The 23,646-nt window shown below is 45.6% G+C and overlaps 1 protein-coding gene across 2 annotated transcripts; it reads left to right on the top strand.

The window, feature by feature from the left end:
• Positions 1 to 23,132, top strand: pard6b (par-6 partitioning defective 6 homolog beta (C. elegans)). Of its 2 annotated transcripts, XM_015968754.3 has the most exons (3): positions 1 to 196; positions 2,160 to 2,382; positions 22,078 to 23,132. In XM_015968754.3, exons 1-3 carry the CDS (start codon positions 134 to 136, stop codon positions 22,992 to 22,994), a joined length of 1,203 nt encoding a protein of 400 aa, XP_015824240.3. In that variant the 5' UTR covers positions 1 to 133; the 3' UTR covers positions 22,995 to 23,132. The 2 variants fall into 2 exon arrangements, with proteins under 2 accessions (XP_015824240.3, XP_054602183.2); XM_054746208.2 differs by lacking the exons at positions 1 to 196; positions 2,160 to 2,382 and adding an exon at positions 20,804 to 21,182.
• Positions 23,133 to 23,646: the final 514 nt, after the last annotated feature.

Raw genomic sequence — 23,646 nt, 5'->3', positions numbered from 1 at the left:
CCGGTGGACGCCGAGACGTGGCGGGACAGTTTGTGTTCCTGGAAAAATACCACTCTTTTCGGTGTTACGGTAACTGCAGCAGGGCGGTGTGTGTTTATGAGTGCCTTGGCGGCGGTCCCGCTGCTACCGAAACATGAACAAGACCCACCGAGTGCCGAGCAGCCGCTCTCTGAGTGCCGTGGAGGTGAAGAGCAAGGTGAGACGGGACGTTTTTCTCAGTTTTACGCGCTAACTCTGTGGCGATTACTCTAGCTAATTTAGCCTGCTAAGTGGCTCGGCTGGCTATGGTCGCGCGCTAATGGCACGTATAAACTGCGCTGATTCGGACCCTCTCTAAGCGGCGGTAACTTTTGAGCGCAGTGTGACGCAGGAACATTTAGTTAGTTTTATTCTGTAAGTTTGAAGGTGGAGGTTCGTGTCAGCTGGTCGGGCCAGTGTCACCTGTCACTTCCTCCGCCGCTCCCTCTATTCGGTTACCGACGTTTCCCCAACCTCCCGTTTATGTAACGGATTTTTAATCGTTAATGACCATTAAAGCCTCCACGAAGGTGTCGCTACCTGCTGGTCATGGAACTATTTGTTCCTGGTGTGCAGGTGTCATTCGGCTTCAGCAGGTGGTAGCCTGGCTCCTTCCGCGGCCAGCTAGCCGTGTCTAGTCCACAGCATAAGTACCGTAGTTACTGTTTGTTGTTATGATAGTACTAGTTTAATTTTTATAACTTCTTTTGGGTTAACATGCTTCTCAGCCTCATCACAAAGTTATAGAAGTGTGTTTTCCAAACTGAGATGTGAAGAGGAACTAAATAGTTCCCTTTCCTCATATTTAGGACTCACCTTTTTACCTCCAAACCTGTGTTGTGTACATATCTGTGCTCTGATGAGTAACTAGTGACCAGTGAATTAGAGATTGTTCATTGTCAGTGCTTGGCAACGGTAACCACAACAACCACTACTTCCTGTCAACATCAGCAATGAGGCATTGGTGTGTGTGTGTGTGTGTGTGTGTGTGTGTGTGTGTGTGTGTGTGTGTGTGTGTGTGTGTGTGTCAGCTACACAGCTGCCAGAAGATCAGGCATCTGAGACCATTTATCTACTAACCTGCAGCGTTTATTAGGGGATGCATTTGAGCTGAAAATAGGGATGTTCCATTCCGATATCGATATCTGAAGTAATTGGATGTTGGCCAACAAACAGAGTATGGGATTATATCAGACAGCATCAAAAATCTCTCATATAAGCAGTCCATTAAGCTTCACATATTTGCAACCAATGGTTAAGAAAAAATTGTCATTTTTTTCATACTTACTGTCATTGGCTCTTGTTCTCCGATTGAGTAATATCACCTCATCAAGCCTTTCATCCATTCCACACTACGAAATAGGTAAAAGTATGTATGATTTGTGCTGATATCGTATCAGATTGATATCGGTATCGGTCAGTACTGAAGGCTGCAATATCGGTATCGTATCGGAACTGAAAAAGTTGTATCGGGACATCCCTAGCTGACAACACCTTGTTTTGTCTGATGACAGAACCAAACATCCTGTAAGGCCTGTTGATAAGACGGTCTTATTCACCTCTTGAATTTATTGCATCCACAAACCCATAGGGATGCAACGATACCACTTTTTCCCAGACCGATACAATACTGATACTTGGATCTGAGTACTCGCCGATACCGATTACCTATACCGATACTTCTACCACACAAAAAAATGCAATGATTTGGAATACAGATTTTATTTTCTTCTCTGCTTTCAACAGGAAAGACTGTGAGGTAGATAAAAAGTAAAATATATGAATAGAAATGATCACAAAACTAAAATATTAGGTGAACAGAAATGACAAGTTACAGTCAAGCCATTTTCAAGCAACTGCATTGGTATCGGTTAACTTTTACCAATACTGGTATTGGTATCGGTATCGTGCCGATACCAGTATCGTATCGGTGCATCCCTACAAACACATGCTGTCTAGTCGCAGTGTTTAATAATGTGTTATGTTAGCTTTTACATGTGGAAGCCAGACTCATTACGGTTTTATACTCATTACTCCTTCCACGTCATTTTTTCTACATCCCAGCAGCTCTAGTTCTAACCTTTTTGATGTCTTTTTGCATATTTATTCTCGCGTCCTAATACCTGTCTGCCCCGTCCCAGTTTGGTGCTGAGTTTCGTCGGTTCTCGCTGGACCGGTCGAAACCAGGTCGCTTCGATGAGTTCTATGGGCTCCTGCAGCACGTACATCACATCCCCAATGTGGAGTTGTTGGTGGCCTACGCTGATGTTCACGGGGACCTGCTGCCCATCAACAATGATGACAACTACCACAAGGCAATCTCCACAGCGAACCCTCTACTCCGGCTCTTTCTGCAGAGGAAAGGTAAGAGACGGTCTTAACTGTAACCCACTTCATGATGCTAGATTTGCTCTCTAGCAGAAGTTCAAGTATATTGTTTTGATTTTAAACTCAGAAATATAGAGTCAGTCATTTATTTTGCTGGGCCAGGGGTCGTCTTTCTGATTGTTCCAACCAATACTAACAATGGGAAATGTCTTCGCACAGGTGATGTTTAGACAGTTTGTGGACATGCAGCAATCCACCAATCACAGTAGTTCTTAATCAGCTTGTGGAAGCAGACCATTTGGAGTCCTTTGCTATTTATGCGTCAATCAACGGTATACTGAGCCACAATTGGTTTAAGCTACGTATGTGAGAATAATGTCATGACTCGAGGTAAGTGTCTAACCCAAGACATGCAGGATCAAACTCGTCGAGCTGGTAGAGTTTAAAGAAAAGTTCTTTATTTGAAAAACGAGAACAAAAAAAGCACAGGGAAGTCCTGTATAGCTCTTGTCCATAAAGCGCTCGTGGGGAACGAGGGAGGCGAGGAAGCCGAGGTGAGCGTGGGGCAGAGGGTGACCGATCCGGGATGGGTGAGGTAGCAGAGAGGGACCAGACAGGAATAATGAAGGAAGATGGGACGTGGTGCATGTAATCCAGAGTTCAAACAGCGAGGGTGAGGCTGGTTGTGTGGAGATCCTGCAGGAAGGCAAACAAACACCAGATGAGGGGGTAATTCAAAAAGCGTAATCCAAATGCAGTCCGAGTTCAAAAACCGAGTAGTCCAAAACGAGTCAAAGGGAACAAACAAGAGCATGTACGAGTGGCTGGAGCTACCTAAACAGGAGCAATCATCCGGAGTAGTGAGGTGTCTCCATCCTCCTTTTACACCCGAGTTCCTGATTGGGAATCTTCTGCAGCTGCAGCCCCCTCCGCTCCTCACCTGTGGATAATCAGCTCGGATGTGGTTAGATGGAAAGGGAGTCACGCACCTCGGCTCGGGAACATGACAAATAAAGGGTGGCTCTTTTGACCCATCAGCCATTAGCAGAAAATTCTGCCTATAAGCAGGGAGGGGGGAACCCATCACCTATTAGATCAAGTAAGATGATGATCAAAATTTGAAGCTAATTTGAGGATGGTGATGAGGTTATGGTTAGGGATGTCCCGATACAACTTTTTCACTTCCGATACCGATATTGCAGCCTTCAGTATTGACCGATACCGATATCGCCACAAGTCATACATACTTTTGCCCATATTGTAGTGTGGAATGTATGAAAGGCTTGATTAAGTGATATTACTCAATTGGAGAACAGAAGCAAAAAACTGTTAGAATGAAAAAAAGACACGTTTTTTTAACCATACGTTGAAAAATGTGAACCTTTATGGACTGCTTATATCGGAGATTTTTTCTGAAGTCTGATATAATCCGATACAGTGTTTTTGGGCCGATATCAAATAACTTTCGATATTGATATCGGAACAGGACATTCCTAGTTATGGTGAGAAAGGAAAACATCTGAAGGAAATTTTCAACTGTAGATGTAAGACTTGTAGACTATTTTGTTAGACTCCTGTGGATGTAAAAACACAGTTTTTGTTCAAAATGGCTCCATTCTGTCAATGAAACTTGAACAGTGAGTTACAATTTCCAGTTTGACAAAAGCAGCTACTGTGTCTAAAGTTATGGTTTTATCCGTGACTGGCATGATCACTGAAATAATATTTATATTAGTGATGCAAAAAGTGCTGATTAGGCCTTGAAGTGTGTAATGTTGCATCTGCGTTATAAAACCAGCGACTGGTGAAGGGCGCTGCCTAGGGCTGGGCAGTGAATCAAAAATGTATCGTTATCGAAATTTCTGACTTATCGAGATCATTTTTCCCACGTCAATAAATTTGATAATAAAGATGAAAAGATGTGTGTAGGTTGGCAACGTTCATGTCCCTTTAAGAAGCTGTACCACTTTGAGTCACGTTAAAATGTGTCTCAACGTAATACACGTGACAGCCCCATCTAGTGGGCAACTTTTGTTTCTGTGGGTAGTTAGCTTCATTTATCGTTATCGAGGTGAACTCCTTAATATATTGTGATTCCTCACTCTCTTTAAAACCAGACTCAAAACCCACCTGTTCCGTCTTTTATTGTTGTGTATTTATTTCTGTCTGTAAAGTGTCCTTGAGTGTTTAGAAAGGCGCTGTTGAAATAAAATGTATTATATTGATTTTAGGCCAAATCACCCAGCCCTAGCGCTGCCTGTTGTTGGTCAGTACATTCCTCCAATCGCCCAGGCTTCACCTTGACCCACTTTGACCACCGACCCAATCCCGGTTGGGGCATACCAAAGGCTTTAAAAATGGGACCCAATGCCTCCCAGCTTGACACTCTGCTTTAAGAGTTGGATTGGGGTGGGGGTGGGGGGGGGGGGGGTTAAACCACCAAATTTTATATGGACAAGCACCATCTTACATTGGTTATCTTCTTAGTCCCTACACCCCCAGCAGGTCCCTGAGGTCCAGTGATCAAAGCCTACTGGTTGTGCACCAGGCTAAAGACCAAAGGTGACAGATCATTTGCTGCTGTGGCCCCCAGACTCTGGAGCTCTCTCCCCCTGAGCCTGAGATCAGTGGACTCCGTGGTCTCCTTTAAAAAGCAGCTGAAGACTCACTTGTTCAAGCTGGCTTTTGTATGACCTTCTTCACCTCTCTCTCTTTATTCTGCTCTCCCCACCTATTCCACCTTCCTCAGGATCCACTGATTTCCCTCTTTCCTGTTCACTCTCTCTCTTTCTTTACATTTTTTTAATCACAATTGTCTATTTTTTGCTCATTTTAAATATATTTTTAATCATTTCCTGAATTCTTTTTTATATTTTACATTTTTTTGTTTTTGTGAAGCGCCTCGTGATTTTTATCTTGAGAGGCGTTATAGAAATGATACTTTCTTCTTCTTCAGATAGTTCCCGAGCACAGCCACCGCTGCACCGTCAGATGCAGCGATGAAATTCACCAGTGTGATGATGACTAATGGGACTTTAAGTGTGGCAGGCCGGCTGTCAGCCTTTCAAGAACAACTCTGTTTGAACAGTTTAGTCTGAACTTTTGGAAAATCCATCCTATAGCCACTGAAGTTACCAGAGCTTGTGTTATTTTTAATGATCTGTGGAAGAAGAATTGGAGTTCCACTAGGTCATATTTTTGTGTGTGTGTGTGTGTGTGTGTGTGTGTGCGTGTGCGTGTGTGTGTGTGCGTGTGTGTGTGTGTGTTTCTATTTTCTACTGCTTCACTGATCCTGGAATGGTCCTTACCAGTAATTACGGAGTGTTCTACAATCATAGGTGTTTAATAATTATTTCGCAGAATGGAGTTTTTGTTGTGTTTATAACACGTCTTGTAATTCTGTTGTTACCATGTCGAGGTTAACGTTCCACCCCCTACTCATTTGTCTCGTGGAGGTTCTGAGTGGGACCTGTTGACTATGGGAAGCGTCTGAGGGGTCTGCTGGCCCGCCTGTGCTGTGATTAAGCTGTCTCACTATGCCATATGACCCTATAGAAGCTAAGCCACTTTGTCAGAAGAAGATTAGCGGGGTCACCGTGCAGCGCTGCAATGGACGGTGTTTCAATTACACGCTCCAGACACTAGCCCCACGCTGAGTTCACTGCTGCTCACAAACGCGCCGGAACAACACGAGCAGGCTGTACACTTCACTCGTGGTGTCGCACACACTGCCTTTTTTAAAAATTCTGGATCAAAAACACAGAAAACACACGTTATTTGAACTACAACCCCCCCCCCCCCCCCCCCCCCAGACCCTATTAACCTCAGACTGATTTACCCCACCCCCCACCCACCTTCCTGTTAGGCACCAGTTGGCCTAAAAAGCTCTGTGGTGTGCAGATGCAGCAAATCAACACTAGATAATTCATCATTAGGGCTGCACAATATATCGTAAATATATCGTTATCGCGATATCAGCATGCACAATATGCATATCGCAAAGAACAGATAAATATCGCAATGAATGGTCAGCTCAAATGTTTGCTACACAAAATACATTCTGTCAATCAAACGGAAGCGTGATGTGTTTTTAACACATCAAATGGAGCTCTTCACCCATTTAGCCAATCAGGTGGGTTCTCATAGGTCAGATGCCCGCCCCCGAGGCGGACGGCACTTCATTTAGATGGTTGGTGAACACCTGAGTTAGCTTAGTTCTGCTCTTTTTGTTGATTCTGCTTTTCCCGGGATCCACGGATTGCCTTTTCATGTTCATTTTCTTTTTTCCTTTCCTACATCTTTTGCTTTTCTCTTTTAGAAGATTTAAAAAAAAAATTTTTTTTTGATTATTTTTGTTCCTGGGTTAAGTTTTTATTTATTGCAAGTAATATCGCAGAATTAATCATTGTTGTCGAATATCGCAGGTTTTCCTAATATCGTGCAGCCCTGTTCATTATCCATTCACAGCCTCCAGTCATTGCTTTAACCCTCCCACTGTCCTAATGGGTGTGACCCCGCGAGGAAAGTTGACCATCGAGCAGGGTTGATGGTTTATCCGTTGAGGTCCACGTGGCAGGGGTGAGGTGGTGCCCACTCCTCACCCCTGCCATGTGGACCCAAGGGATAAACCATCAGTCCTGCTCAATGCTCAACTTTCCTCGCGGGGTCACCCATAAAGACAGTGGGAGGGTTAAGTGAGTTGATGCCACAAAACGTTGGAGTCAAACCTCTTTGAACATCAGAAGTTAGGCTCCTTTAAATAAAAGTGACGGCCAGATGTTCAGAGTTGTGCTTTTTTCAGAACGCTGTCGTTTTGGTTGAGTTGTTACTGATAAGGAAAGGCCTTCAGATGCTGCTAAAGCTCACACACTTCACACTGAAGCTCCTCTATAAAGCTGCATGTAAAAGAGGGGGTGTGCTTTCATTCACCTGAAAGGCTAGCTCGTTTGATGTTTCAGCGACACGGTGACCGATGACACCACTGAATTATGAGTGTTGTTGTTTTTCACATTATTGTCCAGTCCTTCCCTCCGACGGAACGTGTTTGTCCCTGAGATTTGTCTGCAGGGTTCTTCGCAACCACTTTTAGGACAAACGTACTCCCTACAGAACGTGTGAACATTGTGTTGATGACCACTGAGGTGCCCGTGGCCTGTAGTCACACAGTGTTTCACAGAAACGTCACAAACTTGCTGAACCACACAGGATTCATGTGGCTGATGCTCCATCCACATAGCCGGCAGTGATTCACCGATAAGTGTGGCATTGTGTTGTGGCTAAGTTCTCTGTTGACAGAACATTATGGTCATCAGGACAGAACTGCTCACTGAGTAATGCTGAGCTAATATTTTTGTTCTCGTTTTAGTGTTTTCTATTTTAGGAGCTGGCACAGAGCAGCTCTGCTCAGCGGTTACGTCACAGACTACAAATCTTTTGTTGTTTTCCTTCTTCTACTTTGAGATTATGAGGCGACAGTTATGTGGCACGTTGTTTTTACGGCCTGTTACCGACGGATACCAAACCCGTCTACAGCAGCGTTTAGGGAGGGCGATTGGAGGAATTGTGACCATCAATGATCGGCAGAGGAGAATGGTATTTTTTGTTCTTAGTTCTTGGAAGGAAGTTAGAATGTTATTTACAGCATTTCAAGGAAGCAAACTAAAAACAACGTTTTCTTCTATCAGTCTGAGGTGTGATCCTTACTTCCTCTGCTGGAGTCTGGGCCGCGGGTCCCCTGCTGCACAGAAAATGAACGGGAGTCTACGGAGCGATAAAAGTTGTGTTCTGATCCCGTTTGGTACGTGCCACGGATTTCACATGGGATGCTCGTGAATTTTAAAGACGCATTTTGATACCAAGAAAGCAAACGGGCGGCAAAAGTTATTTTAGGTTTTCTTTGAAAACACGTAGAAGACTCCAACGCCTTGACTCATCAAATTCACATCATCAAACCAGACGAGGAGGAGGAGAAGAAAAATGACTGAGTTAGTGAGCGTCGAACCCTTCTTCTGGAGAAAACCAGATGAAGTCTGGTCGCGTGTGCTACGCTGGAGCAGAAGAGTTTCTGCAGTCATGTCATATGTGCAGCTTCTGAGTTGTAGTCATTTAAACTACCGGTCTTTACCAGCTAATGAATCTCAAATTATGTTGCAGTCATGGTCAATAAAACACACATTTTTTTCATTTATGGCAAAGTAGACCAGACAATAACTGTTATAGAACTGTTCCTTATATTCATTTTTTTCTTGTTCAGGGACCCAGGAGCCGACCAGTGGGGGCGGAGACTTAGCTTGGTTTATGCTTGACGCGTCCACGAGGTTCGCACGGCTCCGCGCGGCAAAATTGCGTCATTTTAACAACCACGCGCCTCCGCACTGCCCAAAATTTCCGCACCGCGCACCCAGGAAATTTTCTAACCACACGGACGGCCGGACACGGAAAAACATGGCGGACTGGCAAGAACTAGTATGGCAGAGGTTCGTAAATACAGACATTTGTATGATTCAGCTCTCAGAGATCACCGTGATCAACATGTTGTTAATAATTCTTGGAGAGAAATAGCTCACACTGTCGGAAAAGACGAGGACCCTGTTAAAAATGCTGGAGTGCCATGTTGTAAACAGTAATTTCTACTTCTACTATGGTGTAGTGTTGAATGCATGCCGTAGAGCTCCATGCTGCCCCCTACAGTTTGGGAGAATATTGGCTCACCGCAGAGACGAGCTGCATGAACGCTGCAAGTTGTGAAGCGCGTTCCATCCGCGAGCCGCGTCACCGCGCGGAAAGTAAACGCGTCGAGCATAAACCAAGAAGGCTCCCTGTTAAACTCGTATCGTGTTCTTCAACCCTTCACAATAAGAGCCTCAAAATATGCACTTACTTCAAAATACTCTCAGAACATGCGCGTGCGTGCGTGTGTGTGTGTGATTCCAGATGTGTGTTACTATTTACGTCCTGAATCTGTTTAGTATTAAAACATTATTAAGGCGCTGTAGTTTGTAGGCAGGACTTATCAATGCTATTTGAGTTTTTATTCCCTATTTAAATTAGCATCTCTATTTTTACCATCCCTGCGTTATTCCATAAGTAGCATCTTTTCAGCTTTTCTTTTTGCCTTTTGTCCCCCAACGTTTAAACTTAAATCTGAAAGCTGGGGTACAAAACCCGTCCTCCTCATCGTCTCCTTCTGGGTAACAATCTAGCCCTGATGTTTCGTCTTCTCTCATTCAAATCACAATATTCTTGTACATTTTTCTGATTCAAGCAAAACTGGTGAGGTTGAAGGTGTGAGATGTCCAGATTTATGCTTGTACATTCGTAAAGAGCGATATCAAATTTAGATGAGGTTTTATAAACATTCAACTTCCTGTATGAGTTGTTCAGTTTCCACTCACAGGTTTAGACTCTCGGTCGGATAGACAGTACAGGTATTTATTGGTCTTAGCTATTCAAGCAGCCACTTGCAGGGCGTGTGTTTGCTTGGTGACGTTGCTCAATGCCCACATAGTTTCAGTCTAGGATAGATCATAGCTCCTTAAAGAGGAGGACAAAGGTATAAAGAGGGACAAGAATGCTTGTATTTGCAATACAAATCGGCTGCCTTAGCAATTAGAACGCAGTGTGTGAGTCAGAGAGAAGGAAGTGTGTGTTGTGGTATCAGTAACACGGCCGAGGGTTGCACTGATGATTTAAGGAGTGGATAGTGAGAGTTAAAGATGCCAATCAGACTGAATGAAGACACTATCGTGAAAATAAAGGAAATGTCTCATATGTTAGAATTAAAAGAGGAGACTGAAGAAAGAGACATGTAAGTGATGCTGGTTCTCCAAGGAGCCGTTCCTGTGAAGGCAAAAGAAATCAGACGCTTTGAATTTTCTTCATTATTCCCAAAGATGCCCGTGTGAGGGAATAATTTATTCCGAGCACTTGAGGAGGAATGTGGAGGAGGTACGTAACTCCGGCCCAATAAGAAGGATGGAGGGATTACAGGAAGAGGGAGTAACATAATTAAAGTAGGAGTAATGTGAAGCTTTGTTTAGGTAAGGTGTGTAATTAGTGATGCTGCGAGATGGGAGGGAGCGGGTTACGTGTGACAGGAATGCAACACGACGTGAGGGACGAGGCGCGATCCTGGGAATGGTATTGGTGAGGCAGGAATGTGGAGTGAGGCCCAAGATAGGGTGGGAGGGCGAGGGAGAGAGAGAGAGAAAGATGGAGGGGGCGTTTTGGGTGGTATGTGGCCAGCGTCTGATCACGTCCGCTGGATAGATTAGCCAGGACAGTGGGCCAGACTGGACCCAGAGCCTTCAGAGCACGGCTCGGTCAACAAGAGGCATAAGAAGGAAAGTCCAGAGGAAAAAGCTTTTTCTTCACCCTTTCATACCTGATTTAACGAGACTTTGTGTCAGCCGCTAGAAAAACGGAAGCTTGGACGACGTGGAAAAAGACGATACGGTGCTTTGATTTAAGATCCCGTCAGAAACGCTCGGCTCTAAAAAGCCGGATGAGCCGAAGGCTGAATAAAAATAGGTTTCTCTGAGAGATGTATAAAAGAATGTCAACTAGAATGAAGTGTGACGTAGGAGACAGGGATGAGCCGGTGGGAAAACTGTCCGTGGAAAATAAAAAGAAGGTGGCTGTCGACCTAAAGGATCAACAAGAGATTGATGAGGCAGGTGACCAGAGGTGGTCAGAGGTTGTGCAGAACCAGGGGAGACTTGTTTGTGTCAGGTGGATGTGTGACACCAGATGGTCGAACTTTGTCTGCTGAAACTCTTAAGATGTGATAACTGACAGCTGATAAAAGCGCTGCTGGAAAACCAACGTTCTTCTGGGCTATGAGGAAATAACGGTGAACAGGTCAAACCTGATGGAGGTGAAGGTGACGGATACATCAATGTTCTGCCCTAAGGGCGTGATTCTAGGATGTGAAGTTTAATAACTGACATTTCTAAATTCCTTTCAGCTCATTGGTCCAATATCTTTAGTAACCATCTGTGTGCTGCAGACGTCGGGCTTTGACACGCCAAATGCTGTTAGCAGCCTCAGTTTAGGCTTAGCCTCAGTCAAACACCAACAAGACAATAAAAGCTTCTGCATTTCTGGTGCTGCCAGGCTAAAGCTTGGTTTATGCTTGACGCATTCACTTTCCACGCGGTGATGCGGCTCGCGGCTGGAACGCGCTTCACAACTCGCAGCGTTTATGGTTTGTGCGGCTCGTCTCTGCGGTGAGCCAATATTCTCCCAAACTGTAGGGGGCAGCATGGAGCTCTACAGCATGCATCCAACACTACACCACAGTAGAAGTAGAAATCACTGTTTACAACATGGTATTTCAGCATTTTTAACAGCGTCCTCGTCTTTTCCGACGGTGCGAGCTATTCTCTCCAAGAATTATTAACAACATGTTGATCACGGTGATCTCTGAGAGCTGAATCATACAAATGTCTGTATTTACGAACCTCTGCCGTGCCGGTCCGCCATGTTTTTCCGCGTCCGACCGTCCGCGTGGTTAGAAATTTTCCGAGGTGCGCGTTGCGGAAATCTTGGGCCGTGCGGAGACGCGGTGGAGGGGCGTGGTTGTTAAAATGATGCAAAATGACGCTACTTTTCCGCGCGGAGCCGTGCGGACCTCGCGGACGCGTCAAGCATAAACCAACCTTTAGATTAGGACTCTGTGGGACAAGAGCATTGGTAACGTTCAAAATCTATAAAAAAAATTACTTGACTCATTCGCTGCCAGCGTTTCTCACCGTTTTTACTGGTTTTTTAAGAGTGACAGAACGTTGCGCGCTAGGATGATGTCGACGCCAAAACAACCAAAACAAAGAGGAGACTCGCCTCTGACATCAGGAAGAATCCGCGCGTTTCGAGCGTTATCCGTTCGTCCATAATCCGTTGTTGAATTGTGATCGGCAGAAGCTTCTCCGGTTCGCGCCTCACTTTTTTTACAGCAGCGGCCCAAAACGATCTCCTAACACATGGATGTTCTGCTTCCTGATCATGTGACATGTGACGTATGCAGATGAAGATCGGCTTTAGAGCTGAGATGTTTGTTCTCACGGTGCGGGGGCTCGTTCCGACGCCCAAACAGTAAAAAAAAAAATGCAAATGACGACTTTAGTCGTCAATGGCAGTGAATGAGTTAATTTGCGGGGTTCGGGGGCCACAAAGAGGCGGCCCATGGGCCCCCTAGTGAGGACCACTGGTCTAAACCTTAAGGTTGAAAATGTTTAGCGTTTGGCTGAAAATCACATTGATGCTTCTTTTTATCAAATCATTTCAACAGATTATTGTAGTGATATCCAATCGTATCGGCAGAGAGTTTCGCCGGATCACTGGAAGCGTATCGAGATACGAATCGAATCGGCCTCAGTGGTGGAGATTCACACACCCCTGCTAAACACCACTGCAAATGCATTTAAAATACGAGTAAAGTTGACCTTTAAAGACTGATCAAACCACTACATGCTCTCTCCTGGGCCTACATCTACTTTTAGACCTAGTCACATCTATTAAGACTTCCCTGAGTACCAGTTGTTTTCTCGCTGGTCTTACTGGTCCCAGTCTTGCTCACTGCTCTTGTGTTGTTTGTATTCCAGGTCATCCTAGTGCTGGATTCAAGGAGCCCTGATGCTCTTGTAGTTGTACTAGTTTAGAGGACGGACAGGAAGGAGAGCTCAGGCCGCTGCAATGAGAGGAAAGCGAGTGAAGTGCAAACAGAGGAGCGTCTGCAGAACAGCTGAAGAGCAGAAATCTCTCGTGTTGGGCGAGGGACCAGGCTGATGCAAGGACAGGTTGAGTGAAAGTGGAGGAAAATGAGAAAGATGCATACTGCAGTGACGAGGTAGAAGCACACACTCGTGAATGTTCTTCAAACGCGAGGAAACTAGCAAATAAATGCTTTTAATTCAGTTCAGTTCAAAGATACTTTATTAATCCCAGAGGGAAATTAGAACCATTTAAATCTGTATAAACCTGCTTTCCCTAAGGTTTAGGTGTCTTGTGTCTTGATTAAAGTCTCCTGTCAGAATGAGACGGGATGGAGGAGTGTAATAGAAAATTCATGTTTCAGATTAAATACGGAGAAATGAGTCTAAATGACACCGAGTCTTAAATAATAGATCTGGTGACTTCTTTCCTTGAATAGTCGGCTCCGTTACATCCCAGCTTCCTTTGCTGAAGGGCACCTCCTTTAGTGTGCATCACTACTGCCCCTGTTCCGTCTCCTCCTCTTTATTGCTCCTCTCCCCGCTTCCATTTCCATTTCTTGCTCCTTTCCTTATCAGCAGCATTAAGACACTTTTATCAGCGCTGTGCCAGCGAGCTATGCACATCGCAGAAGAATAGTAACCGCACAGGAATTTGCTCCTTTGAAAGACTTTTTTTTTAACTCCTTTGTCTTTTTCGAAGCTTGTACTTGTCCTTCATCTGGGCATGTTTTTGTTGTCCGCCACCTCTGTTTCTCCTCACACCCTCCTCTCCCCCTCTGCCTCCCACCCCCGTATCATTCCGTGTTAGGAACACTGTGGCACCGCTACAAAATCCACGCTTGTCAGCAACGTACTTGACTGTTTCCAGAACACCACAGCCTTCAGCTCGACTTGTGCTCTGATCCTTGACTTGTGTTTAGCTTAAAACCTGTTTCGTGGACTTTATCGTATATTAGCATTTCTACGTTTCTTTACCACCACATAACTTTAGTATCTCTTACGACCTTGTTCTTCCCTTGAGGCAGGACACGTATTTTGCTTTAGCTTCTCTACTAGGGAGCTCTTAGCTTTGTGATTCATGGATTACTGCAATAATTAACCATTTAGTTTGTTGACCACCAGAAATTAAATCAATACTAAAGAGTTTTTAACACTTTAAGCTATTGCTTTCCAAACTGATTTTGGTGGGTTTTGAGTCAGAAACTTGAGCAGCTTCACGTTGGACGGCACTCTGTAGCCCTCTGCTGGTCAGAAACTGCACTAAACAACTTTGTTGGATGGAGTAGGCACTAGTGGGAGGTTTCTACTAGCTTTACTGCAGCCTGGCAAGCCATCCTATGAATGTATAGTCTGGTCACGGCTCATTGTTTGCTCTCAGTTGTGGGGTGGGAATGGGATCAATGGTTGACTTTCAAACTTTATCTGCATGCTATTGACAACAAACAATGTGACGTACTCACCGCTCCGAATGTCAGCTAACGAGGCAGTCCGCCGTACTCTCTCAAAGTTAATGCAAAAACATCCGTTTTCTAAACAAACTTCAGTAACTATCTGCTCTTAAAGCCCAAACAAAAATAGTTCATGCCAAAACAGTTTCAAACAAGCCGTCGCCATCTTTGTTTTTTCAGTAACAAAGGGTGTTTCTCAATGTCAAGGCGCCTGGCCTTGCGAGGCGATGTCTTGCGAGGCCAGGCGCCTTGCTTACGAGGACACGGTCCTTCCTTGGTCAAAGAAAACGGTTAAATGGAACAGACTTGCATCACGTGGCCGCGGCTTCCACGGCGGTCACGTAACGTCACGTGACACGGGAGATAACGTTATATTTTATACGTATTAGTTTCAATATAAATATGTAACGAGGCTTTTACTTTTTAAATTGTGTATATGTTTATTAATTTAAATATGTAAGTGAGTTACTACCCGCTAGCCACCGAAGCTGCAACTACTAAGCAACTAACCAACCATAGATAACTTCTTTGGATCTAAATAAACAATTTAAATTAGCCGACTTACTTTTAAACTTAAAAATTGTCCCCGAAGTAGCTGCTGGCTTCTGATCCACCGTCCTTTGGAAAAAAACGTGCTGTATTCTGGGTAATGTTTGACCAAGGCTAGGCTACAAGACACCTCCCTTGTATCCTTGCTCAGCTAGCTAAACGGCTGACAAACGGAGAGCACACGCCTCGGTAGAACATGAACATTTGAACACGTCTTGGCGGCTCCTAGGCAACCGGGGCGGGGCCAAGACATCAAGGCGAGGTTCCTTGACATTGAGAAACACCGAAAGAGTGCTGTGATGGGACTGCTACTCCGTCGCCATCTTAGTTTAGCTCAGCTGCACTAACATTCTGCCCATTTGGCTGATGGAGCGTTGTGATTGGCCAGCCACGGTACTGGCTGGGGCTGCGGAGATTCCAATGAAGCGTTGCAGAGCAAAATCCTTTTGGTCTAGATTCTGGGCTAGCTTTACTGTGCTGGTAGCTCATGTTAACGTTAGCAGTTAGCTTTTCAGTTCGCTAACCTTCAGTAAAAATCACAAGATGACATTTGCTGGCATCATGGTGGAGCCTGAAAGTAACGGGAATAGAGTCGCATCATTGGAGGGGAAGCAAAGAAAGCTTAAAGAGCTAAAACCGTAGTAAACAGCGCAGCCTACACTCATTGGTTTCAGTTTTAGCAAAGTCCTAATTTTAGTCTTTTTTGTTGGTTTGTGAGCAGCTAATAATCATGCATTCATAAAACATGCAAAGTACAACATCCCGTCCGACAACATCGTTATCTTCAAAGCCCGTGGCAGAGTTGTTTACAGCAGTTTTTAACCTGTAGGGGGCAGAAGTAGGAAACCTATTAAGTGTTACTTTAGATGACACGTATTACGACCGCTTGACATACATTGTAAACGTGCCATAAAATGACCACCGGTCCACCCATAGAGGATGTGCTGATGTGCCTTTATTTTTCCGCTGGTGTTTTGCATAAAAAACGTTGCGTGTAAAGCACCGCGCTGTGGAAGACGGCAGAACATTTCCTGTTTTTTGTTCTGGGATTTAAATAAATGCTATGATCAAATATGAGAAAAAAACTGATGACTGCCATTAAACAGAAGATTTCACATCCAAATGTTTATGTTTTCACCACAGAAGCTCTAAGAAACGATCCTTTTAGGTGATCTCAGTTGCTTTTCATCCATAAACCTATCAGTAAGGGCTGAGTGATTGTTATGCATCTACCTGCAGCTAACAGTCCAGCTGCAGTGTGAAACTGTTCCTAATATTGTGTCCATCAGTGATGCAGACGCTGGGCAGGAAGTGCTCTTGTGAAAACAAGAAGAAACGAAAGCAACAGATTATCTCAGAGGTTTAGTATTTATTTGAGTTCTGATTCATTAGATCTGTAATTGTGTCACCCTCGCGCTAGCCGTAGTTATAACCTTCCTGTTTCTGTAACGGTAATAAGCATTTCCTACATTATTATAACGCTGCAGCTGGAGACTTCCTGGCCCTGCTGAAGCTGGGGTGTCGTGTCAGCTTCCTGGTGGGATATAATGGATTAGCAGTAATATTGCTGGAGATAATTATGCTGCAAAGAAAGTGTCTCATTATCCCGTATGGATCTTGTGATCCAGTGTGCACCAGCGGGGAAGTGGATACTCAAGACGTGCGTGTAATGGGAGTATTGGAGTGAGTGTACGCGTGAATGCATCACTGGAGAAGGGGATTATATTCTCCCCCTCAGTAGATACACTCATGTATAATGTTGTTAGATAGATTTTAATCTGTCTGGTAAAAATGATGTTATTTGATGCTCGTGAGAACCATCGATGGCTCCTTCTACCTTATAACTGGTGAAGCGGAAATGATGCGTCCAGAGCTTGTCTGGAAAACCCATGTGTGCCATCCTTCTTGGTCGGACTTGTTCAAGCATCAGGAAGGAGTTGAGTTAGTTGTTGATCCTGTTTGTGCTAGCGTATCGGTTACGTCCTGCAGAGATGAGAGGTTAAGTATCACCGCGTGCGTCCTTATTAAGCTTTCATTTTCTCCCCCTCTGCTTTGCTTCCTAACTCCATTCAAAGTGTGGGAAACCAAAGCAGCCACTGCATAACTGGAATTTCTAACCGGCTGATTACGTTCTCTGTGTGGGTTGGGGGGGGGGACCGATTCGGCTAACGCCGCAGCTCGATGCTAAGGTGACTTATTTGAGATGGAGAGAAACAAAGCAGGCTAACTGGGTCGTTTTCCTTTCATTGATTAGAAATGAAGTTATGCGTTTAAGTTTGAGATCTCATGCAGATTAAAGCAAAACCAAAAACCGTTCAGGACAAAATATCCTGGAAGCAAATGAAGCTTTATTTTTATTTTTCATTACTTTTAATGCAGAGACTTTTGGAATAGAGACCAAGAACCTGATCTGGCATTGTTTTTGTTTCTCATTTAAGGTCTTTTCATTGAAAGAATCTGGAAGTTTCCAAGTGGCATCGGTAATGAAGTTCAGTTACTGTAGCGTCCTCTCCTAACAAGCATTCAGTTTCATTTAAAAGCAATCCGGACGCAGTAATGATGCTTTTCTACATTTATAACCCATAGCTGTAATTAGGTGGTTGGGATGCATTTTGTACCAACATATTTAATAACTGACCAGTGGAGGGTTTAACTGTCCAGAAGCTAAGCTGGTAACACGGAGGCTAACTACTGGGTTATTATGAGACTCTGTAAACATATTTAAAACGTAAAGCTTAAAGAGCAAGTCACCCCCTACCAGATTGATGGTAAATGGCAAATGGCCTGAATTTGATGTAGCATCTTCTAGAGTCCTGGAACCCCTCAAGGCACTTTACAACACAATCAGTCATTCACCCATTCACACACACTGGTGGGGATGAGCTACCATGTAGCCACAGCTGCCCTGGGGCGCACTGACAGAGGCGAGGCTGCCGAGCACTGGCGCCACCGGTCCCTCCGACCACCACCAGCAGGCAACGTGGGTTAAGCGTCTTGGTCAAGGATACAACGACAGCGACAGACTTGAGTGGGGCTTGAACCTGCAACCTTCCGATTATGAGGCGAGCACTTAACTCCTGTGCCACCGTCACCCCAGATTCTAACTCCACTCCCACTTCCTGTTAAGCGCCTCGTGATTTTTATCTTGAGAGGCGCTATAGAAATGATTCTTTCTTCTTCTTCTTCTGTTTGAAAAAGGCAACAAATGCTGTTGCCTAGCAGACCGAGAGGGCGGAGCCGGTAACAAATACACACACAGGCTCTTAACGACATTGTGACATCATATGGTACCAGCTAACGTTCTAGGGTGCCTCTTAGCCAATAGCGATGGCAGATTTAAATTCAAATGCAGTGCAGAGTTTTTACCTGACAACGACACAACTCTGACAGTTTTAGGCAGAAAAAAGTGCAAAACTATTGACGACACGTGTCTGCAGCACGATTACACACATTTATATAGTTTATCAGAAAAAAAATGTTGATTTGGGGGTGACTTGCTCTTTAAATTATCGAGCACACCGGCAAATGTGTCTTCATCACACCTGCTTATGAAATTACTACGAAGTTGTGATTAAGGAACATTTAGTCTTTTTTCACGTGTTTTCTCAGGCTTGCCTCCATTAATCATTAGCTAAACACATACCTGTGCACTCTGTGGGTACAGCACGTCACAGACGAGCTGTGAAATGTTTACCAAGCGCTGCGTTACTAAAAGCAACGTTCTGTATGTCCTGCCTTTACTCAACCACACACAGCACCCTCAGAATAACCTCCGAGTCAGAGATGTGGTGGAAAGTTTGTTTTCATGCTGTAATCATCAGAACAGGGCCTTGTTCGGGTTAGGGGTCCTCTTTGATTCTAATGATTGATTAAATCAACCGTGCCCGTTCAGCTCATGTGGACAGAAGTAAGTTGGGTACTGGGTTAGGTTCTGATCCTGGATAAAGCCCCAAGCAGACAACACAAGTCAAACGTCCAAGTCCCATTCTCCAGTCTCCGTTTCCAGAATACAGGAGGATGCTGGGTGCAGCTGATGCTGTTAAACAAACACAAACGTGATGCTATCTCAACATTTACACCTGTTGTCGGTGCCCTTTCTGCCCTAGTTCCTAACGTAAGGCACCTACGTGACCGCTGTGGACCCTCCAGACTTCTGACAGACTTCTGTGCCGGTCAGGAGTGTTCTGGACTCTGACCCCACTGAGCGTTAAAGAGACAGAAGCCGCTGAGACCTAGATCAGAGATCCAGTGGGTAGCACTGGACTTATTCTACTGAAACCCCCTCATCTACTTCTGCTCAGGCAACAGCTTAGTAAGCTAGCACACCTAGCTACCACAGATCTGGCCAAACTTCCTGTCCAGCTTCTCTGAGCCAAAAAAGCGTTATTCATGCACATGGAGAGGTGTCAGCTGAGGAGGAGGGATGGTGAGAGGGCAGCTTGATGGACGGATCACGATCCAATCATGAATATCGGGACGTTCACCGTGATTGGATGAGGTTTTTCCAGGATCATACGTTTCAGATGCGATTAAAATTATTCCTTATTTTTTTAAATAACAACAGTTTATTGGTTTCCATTGGTATGTGAAGAGTAGTTGAAGCAAAATGTCCAAAATGCTCCAGAATAATATCTCTTGCTTAAATGCTTGCCTTCTTTATGCAAATAAACGATCACGCATGCCGCTGGAGCCGCTTGGTTTCTTGTTTCTGCTCCGTGTGAGCGCCACCGAGTAGCCCCGAGGGACCGTCATGTCCTATGACGTAAAAGATGTAAAAGAGTGAAACGAGACTGGGAACATCACCTTCTCACGTGCATGACTGCCTCCTGTGTACGCGCGTATCTGTGTGTGTGTGTGTGTGTGTGTGTGTGTGTGCGTGTGCGCGCTTTGTTGATTCTGTTACTACAACACACACAGAAGGAGACTTCCTGGTCCCCTGCGGAGCTGTTGCAGCTGCATGCCTTCACTGGGAGGACAGCTCGTGTGTTCAGGGCCGACACCGTTATCGTGAGCCTCAGTACACCAAACTTGTGCCTCACGGGAACTGAAATGTGAGACCGCCGCTCTTTCCCGGGACAATCGATCCTTTGTTTTGGTTTTGGAATGAGGTGGGGAGTGGTGCAGCACGTACCTGTCAGGACCTGACCGCTAGGATCCTCATCAGCCACCTGAGCAGATACCCAGATAGCTCACACTGAAGCAAGCTCATTCTAAAATGACGAAAGTGAGTGTTTCATTTAGAGACCACTTTCATCTGAAAACAGATTCATCCCAGTGTTATAAATAGGAAAAACGGTCTAAAAGGTGAGCGCTTTGATGTCTCTTTCACAGCGATACCGAGCCAAAAAAAGTCACAGATGTTAATGTTTACCGCCGTGTTTTATGCTGGTTAACTATTAGGAATCCAAGGTTCAGTTTGTGAGTTGGCCATGACCGAACACACCTCCTTATCAAAGACAGATATCGTTTTTTTAACTCGCCCAACAGAAAGTTTCTTCATTTGTTTGATCCAGTTCAAATTACAGATGTAAAGCATGCAGCTTATTTTGACTGTAAGACGCTGGGAAACGACGCGTTTGGCTCTTTCGGGTCTAGCTGAGACCGCTCGCGCCGCACCAAACCTCACGAATCAAAACAATAACTCTTCACCAGTGTGTTGCCTCATAAAGCTCAGTTCCACGAAGCCGCCGCACGGCCGTAAAAACACAACTCATCATTTTACGCTCGCAGTTTGAGCCGAAGGTGAAGTACAGGAAGCTTTTATTTATTCAGCTGGCGCTCCTGTTTCAGGGGGCAGAAGTTTGTAGGAGGAGTGTGGGGGTTGGGTTAATCACATGAGTCTTACTCATTAGTTCATTCACTGACATGTTTTTACTGTGTGGGCGTCGGACGAGCCCCCGCATCGTGAGAACAAACATCTCAGCTCTAAAGCCGATCTTCATCTGCATACGTCACACGTCACGTGATCAGGAAGCAGAACGTCCATGTGTTAGGAGATCGTTTTGGGTCGCTGCTGTAAAAAAAAGTGAGGCGCGAACCGGAAAAGCTTCTGCCGATCACAATTCAACAACGGATTATGAAAGAACGGATAACGCTCGAAACGCGCGGATTCTTCCTGATGTAAGAGGTGAGTCTCCGCTGTTTTGGTTGTGTTGGCGTCAACATCATCCTAGCGCGCAACATTCTGCGAGTCTTAATAAAACAGTAAAAACGGAGAGAAACGCTGGCAGCGAATGAGTTGTTATTCATAATATGCCAACGTCTCGCTTCTGATTGGCTACCAGCAGCAAGACTCTTCCGCTGCTTTCGTTTGTGATTTTATTGATGTTTTCTCTCCAAAAACAAAACAAGCCAGAATACCGGGGGTGCTAACGGTTAGCTTCTACTAGCTGAGACACGCTCTGCTCTCCTCTTGCTGTGGGCGGTCCTAAGCCCAGGTGGGCGGGGTCAGTGAGTACTAACTTCCTCTGTGACTGGCTCTGCTGCTAATGCAGGCGATGGGGGTTGAAGATGATGTTCACGTGTGAAACTAACGGTGAAGGTCACACTGTTTCTATGGAAACAAGGCCTTTAAAGCGGCAGTGTTTAAACACTAAAGCACACTTGCAAGTGTGAGGTCAGATGGTTCGGCCCATCTGTGCCACCAGTCATATGCCTCTTAAATAAATAACACAGCATGTGCTCTAAACACCATATGTCGGGTTGTTTTGGGTTGGAACGGGCCTGAAAGTCCTGATTTTGGTGCTGAGCGACTTGTTGGCTGGTGCAGCTTTTGCATCAGGCTGACCAGAGGATAGCTGCAAGGATCAACATCTTCTCTGTTCTTCTGCAACGCCTGAAGCCGAAAACGTTATTCCTGCTTCCAAACGTTCGTGATGCAACCGACCGTCAGCCTGAACAACCGTTTCATGTGCTGCCAGCTGATTACTAGAAAATTAACCAGTTTTGTTTCCCTCTCCCTCCTTTGGTCTGAAACTTTCCCCCATCTTCCCCTTCCCCTTCTTCCTTTTCCTGTTTTGCAGAGGAAGCTGACTACGCGGCGTTTGGCACAGACTCTCTGACCAGGAAGAAGAACACGGTTCTTTCAGCGGTTCTTCTTCGGCCCGACGCCAACAAGAAAAAGCCGCCGGTGATCATCAGCCTCCCGAAAGACTTCCGGCCCGTGTCTTCCATCATCGATGTGGACATCCTTCCAGAGACGCACCGCCGCGTTCGTCTGTACAAGCACGGCCAGGAAAAGCCGTTGGGGTTTTACATTCGCGATGGCTCGAGCGTGCGGGTCACCCCACAGGGCCTGGAGAAGGTCCCGGGGATCTTCATCTCACGCCTGGTGCCCGGCGGCTTGGCCGAGAGCACCGGCCTTCTGGCTGTTAACGACGAGGTTCTGGAAGTGAACGGCATCGAGGTGGCTGGGAAGTCTCTGGACCAGGTGACGGACATGATGATCGCTAACAGCCACAATCTCATCATCACCGTGAAGCCTGCCAATCAGCGAAACAACGTCGTTCGCTGTGGAGGAGGAGGGGGCGCTGCCTCTGGCAGTTCAGGTCGCTCGTCAGACAGCGGCGCCAGCTACTACGGCTACTCGGCGCACGGCGCCGTGGCTTCGATGCCAACGCACATCATCCAGAACTTTAGCGCCGGGGAACTGGAGAGCGACGAAGACGAGGACCTGGTGATTGAAGCGGGAGGCGAGGCTGAAGCCATCCGGCACGCTCCCTCTGACTACAGCATCCCTTCGGTGCCTCGCTACGAACCACACCTCAACCTCCGCTCCCACTTCAGCTCCGCCTACTCCATCAACGCCAACGGGACGCTGCATGGCAGTGGCAGCAGCGGGTCACCGAATAACATTAATGCTAATTCGGCCTCGCCGTCCCCAGACAGAGCAAAGGAGAGGCGGAGCCTGGAGGAGGATGGCACCGTTATTACGCTGTAGACCCAAACCGGAGAACAGAAAGAGACACCTCCACATGCTTCAGGAGGTGGTGGCAGAGTCACGGAGCAACATTTCAAACCTGTACCTGTACTCTTGAAACACATTTTAATGTAAACGTCCGCAAAAGTTCGTACATTCTAGTAACGTCCACATTCAACACTAATGCTTCTCTACATGCCAAGCTAGTGTGCCATAGTGCTGACCCACAGGCACACCAACGTCTTCAGCGTGGATCTAGTTTTAACCTTTTAACGGCGTGTTGAAGAGGTCCATGAGGAACATCAGTCACCTATCTGCTTGGTGGTTCCTACGGGGTAATGCCAAAGCAGTTGACCAAATCCTGACAAACGCGTTTTTAAGCGTTGGCTTGTGTTTCCTGGCCAGAAGACGTTTAACCACTGCTCATATTCGTTTTCCACTTTGTTTTTACATCGCTGTGATCAACGACGGACCGAAGAAGCCTGCGTTTTTAATCTTTGTGTCTTTTTTTTTTCTTCTCAGACCAAGTTCAAGTAGAGAAACGTTCCAAATTCACACCTGGATGGCCTCTTAAGCCATATCTCACTACCTGCTGGGGACAAAAGCAGTTTCCAAAATGCCTCAAAATCTTCACGAGGTCCTTTCAGTCGCGGGGCGGCGCTTCTCTGTTGCT

The sequence above is a fragment of the Nothobranchius furzeri genome, chromosome 15, assembly GCF_043380555.1.
Source record: "Nothobranchius furzeri strain GRZ-AD chromosome 15, NfurGRZ-RIMD1, whole genome shotgun sequence".
NCBI lineage: Eukaryota > Metazoa > Chordata > Actinopteri > Cyprinodontiformes > Nothobranchiidae > Nothobranchius > Nothobranchius furzeri.
Note: the sequence above shows the minus strand (reverse complement) of the source record. Positions and strands in the feature narration are given on the sequence as shown.

What these genes read in the sequence shown, in the direction of transcription:
- pard6b (XM_015968754.3), top strand. Translation starts at nt 134, where the DNA reads ATGAACAAGACCCACCGAGTGCCGAGCAGCCGCTCTCTGAGTGCCGTG. An exon ending in CCGTGGAGGTGAAGAGCAAG is followed by an intron (nt 197 to 2,159) that starts GTGAGACGGGAC and finishes GCCCCGTCCCAG; the next exon opens with TTTGGTGCTGAGTTTCGTCG. An exon ending in GCTCTTTCTGCAGAGGAAAG is followed by an intron (nt 2,383 to 22,077) that starts GTAAGAGACGGT and finishes CCTGTTTTGCAG; the next exon opens with AGGAAGCTGACTACGCGGCG.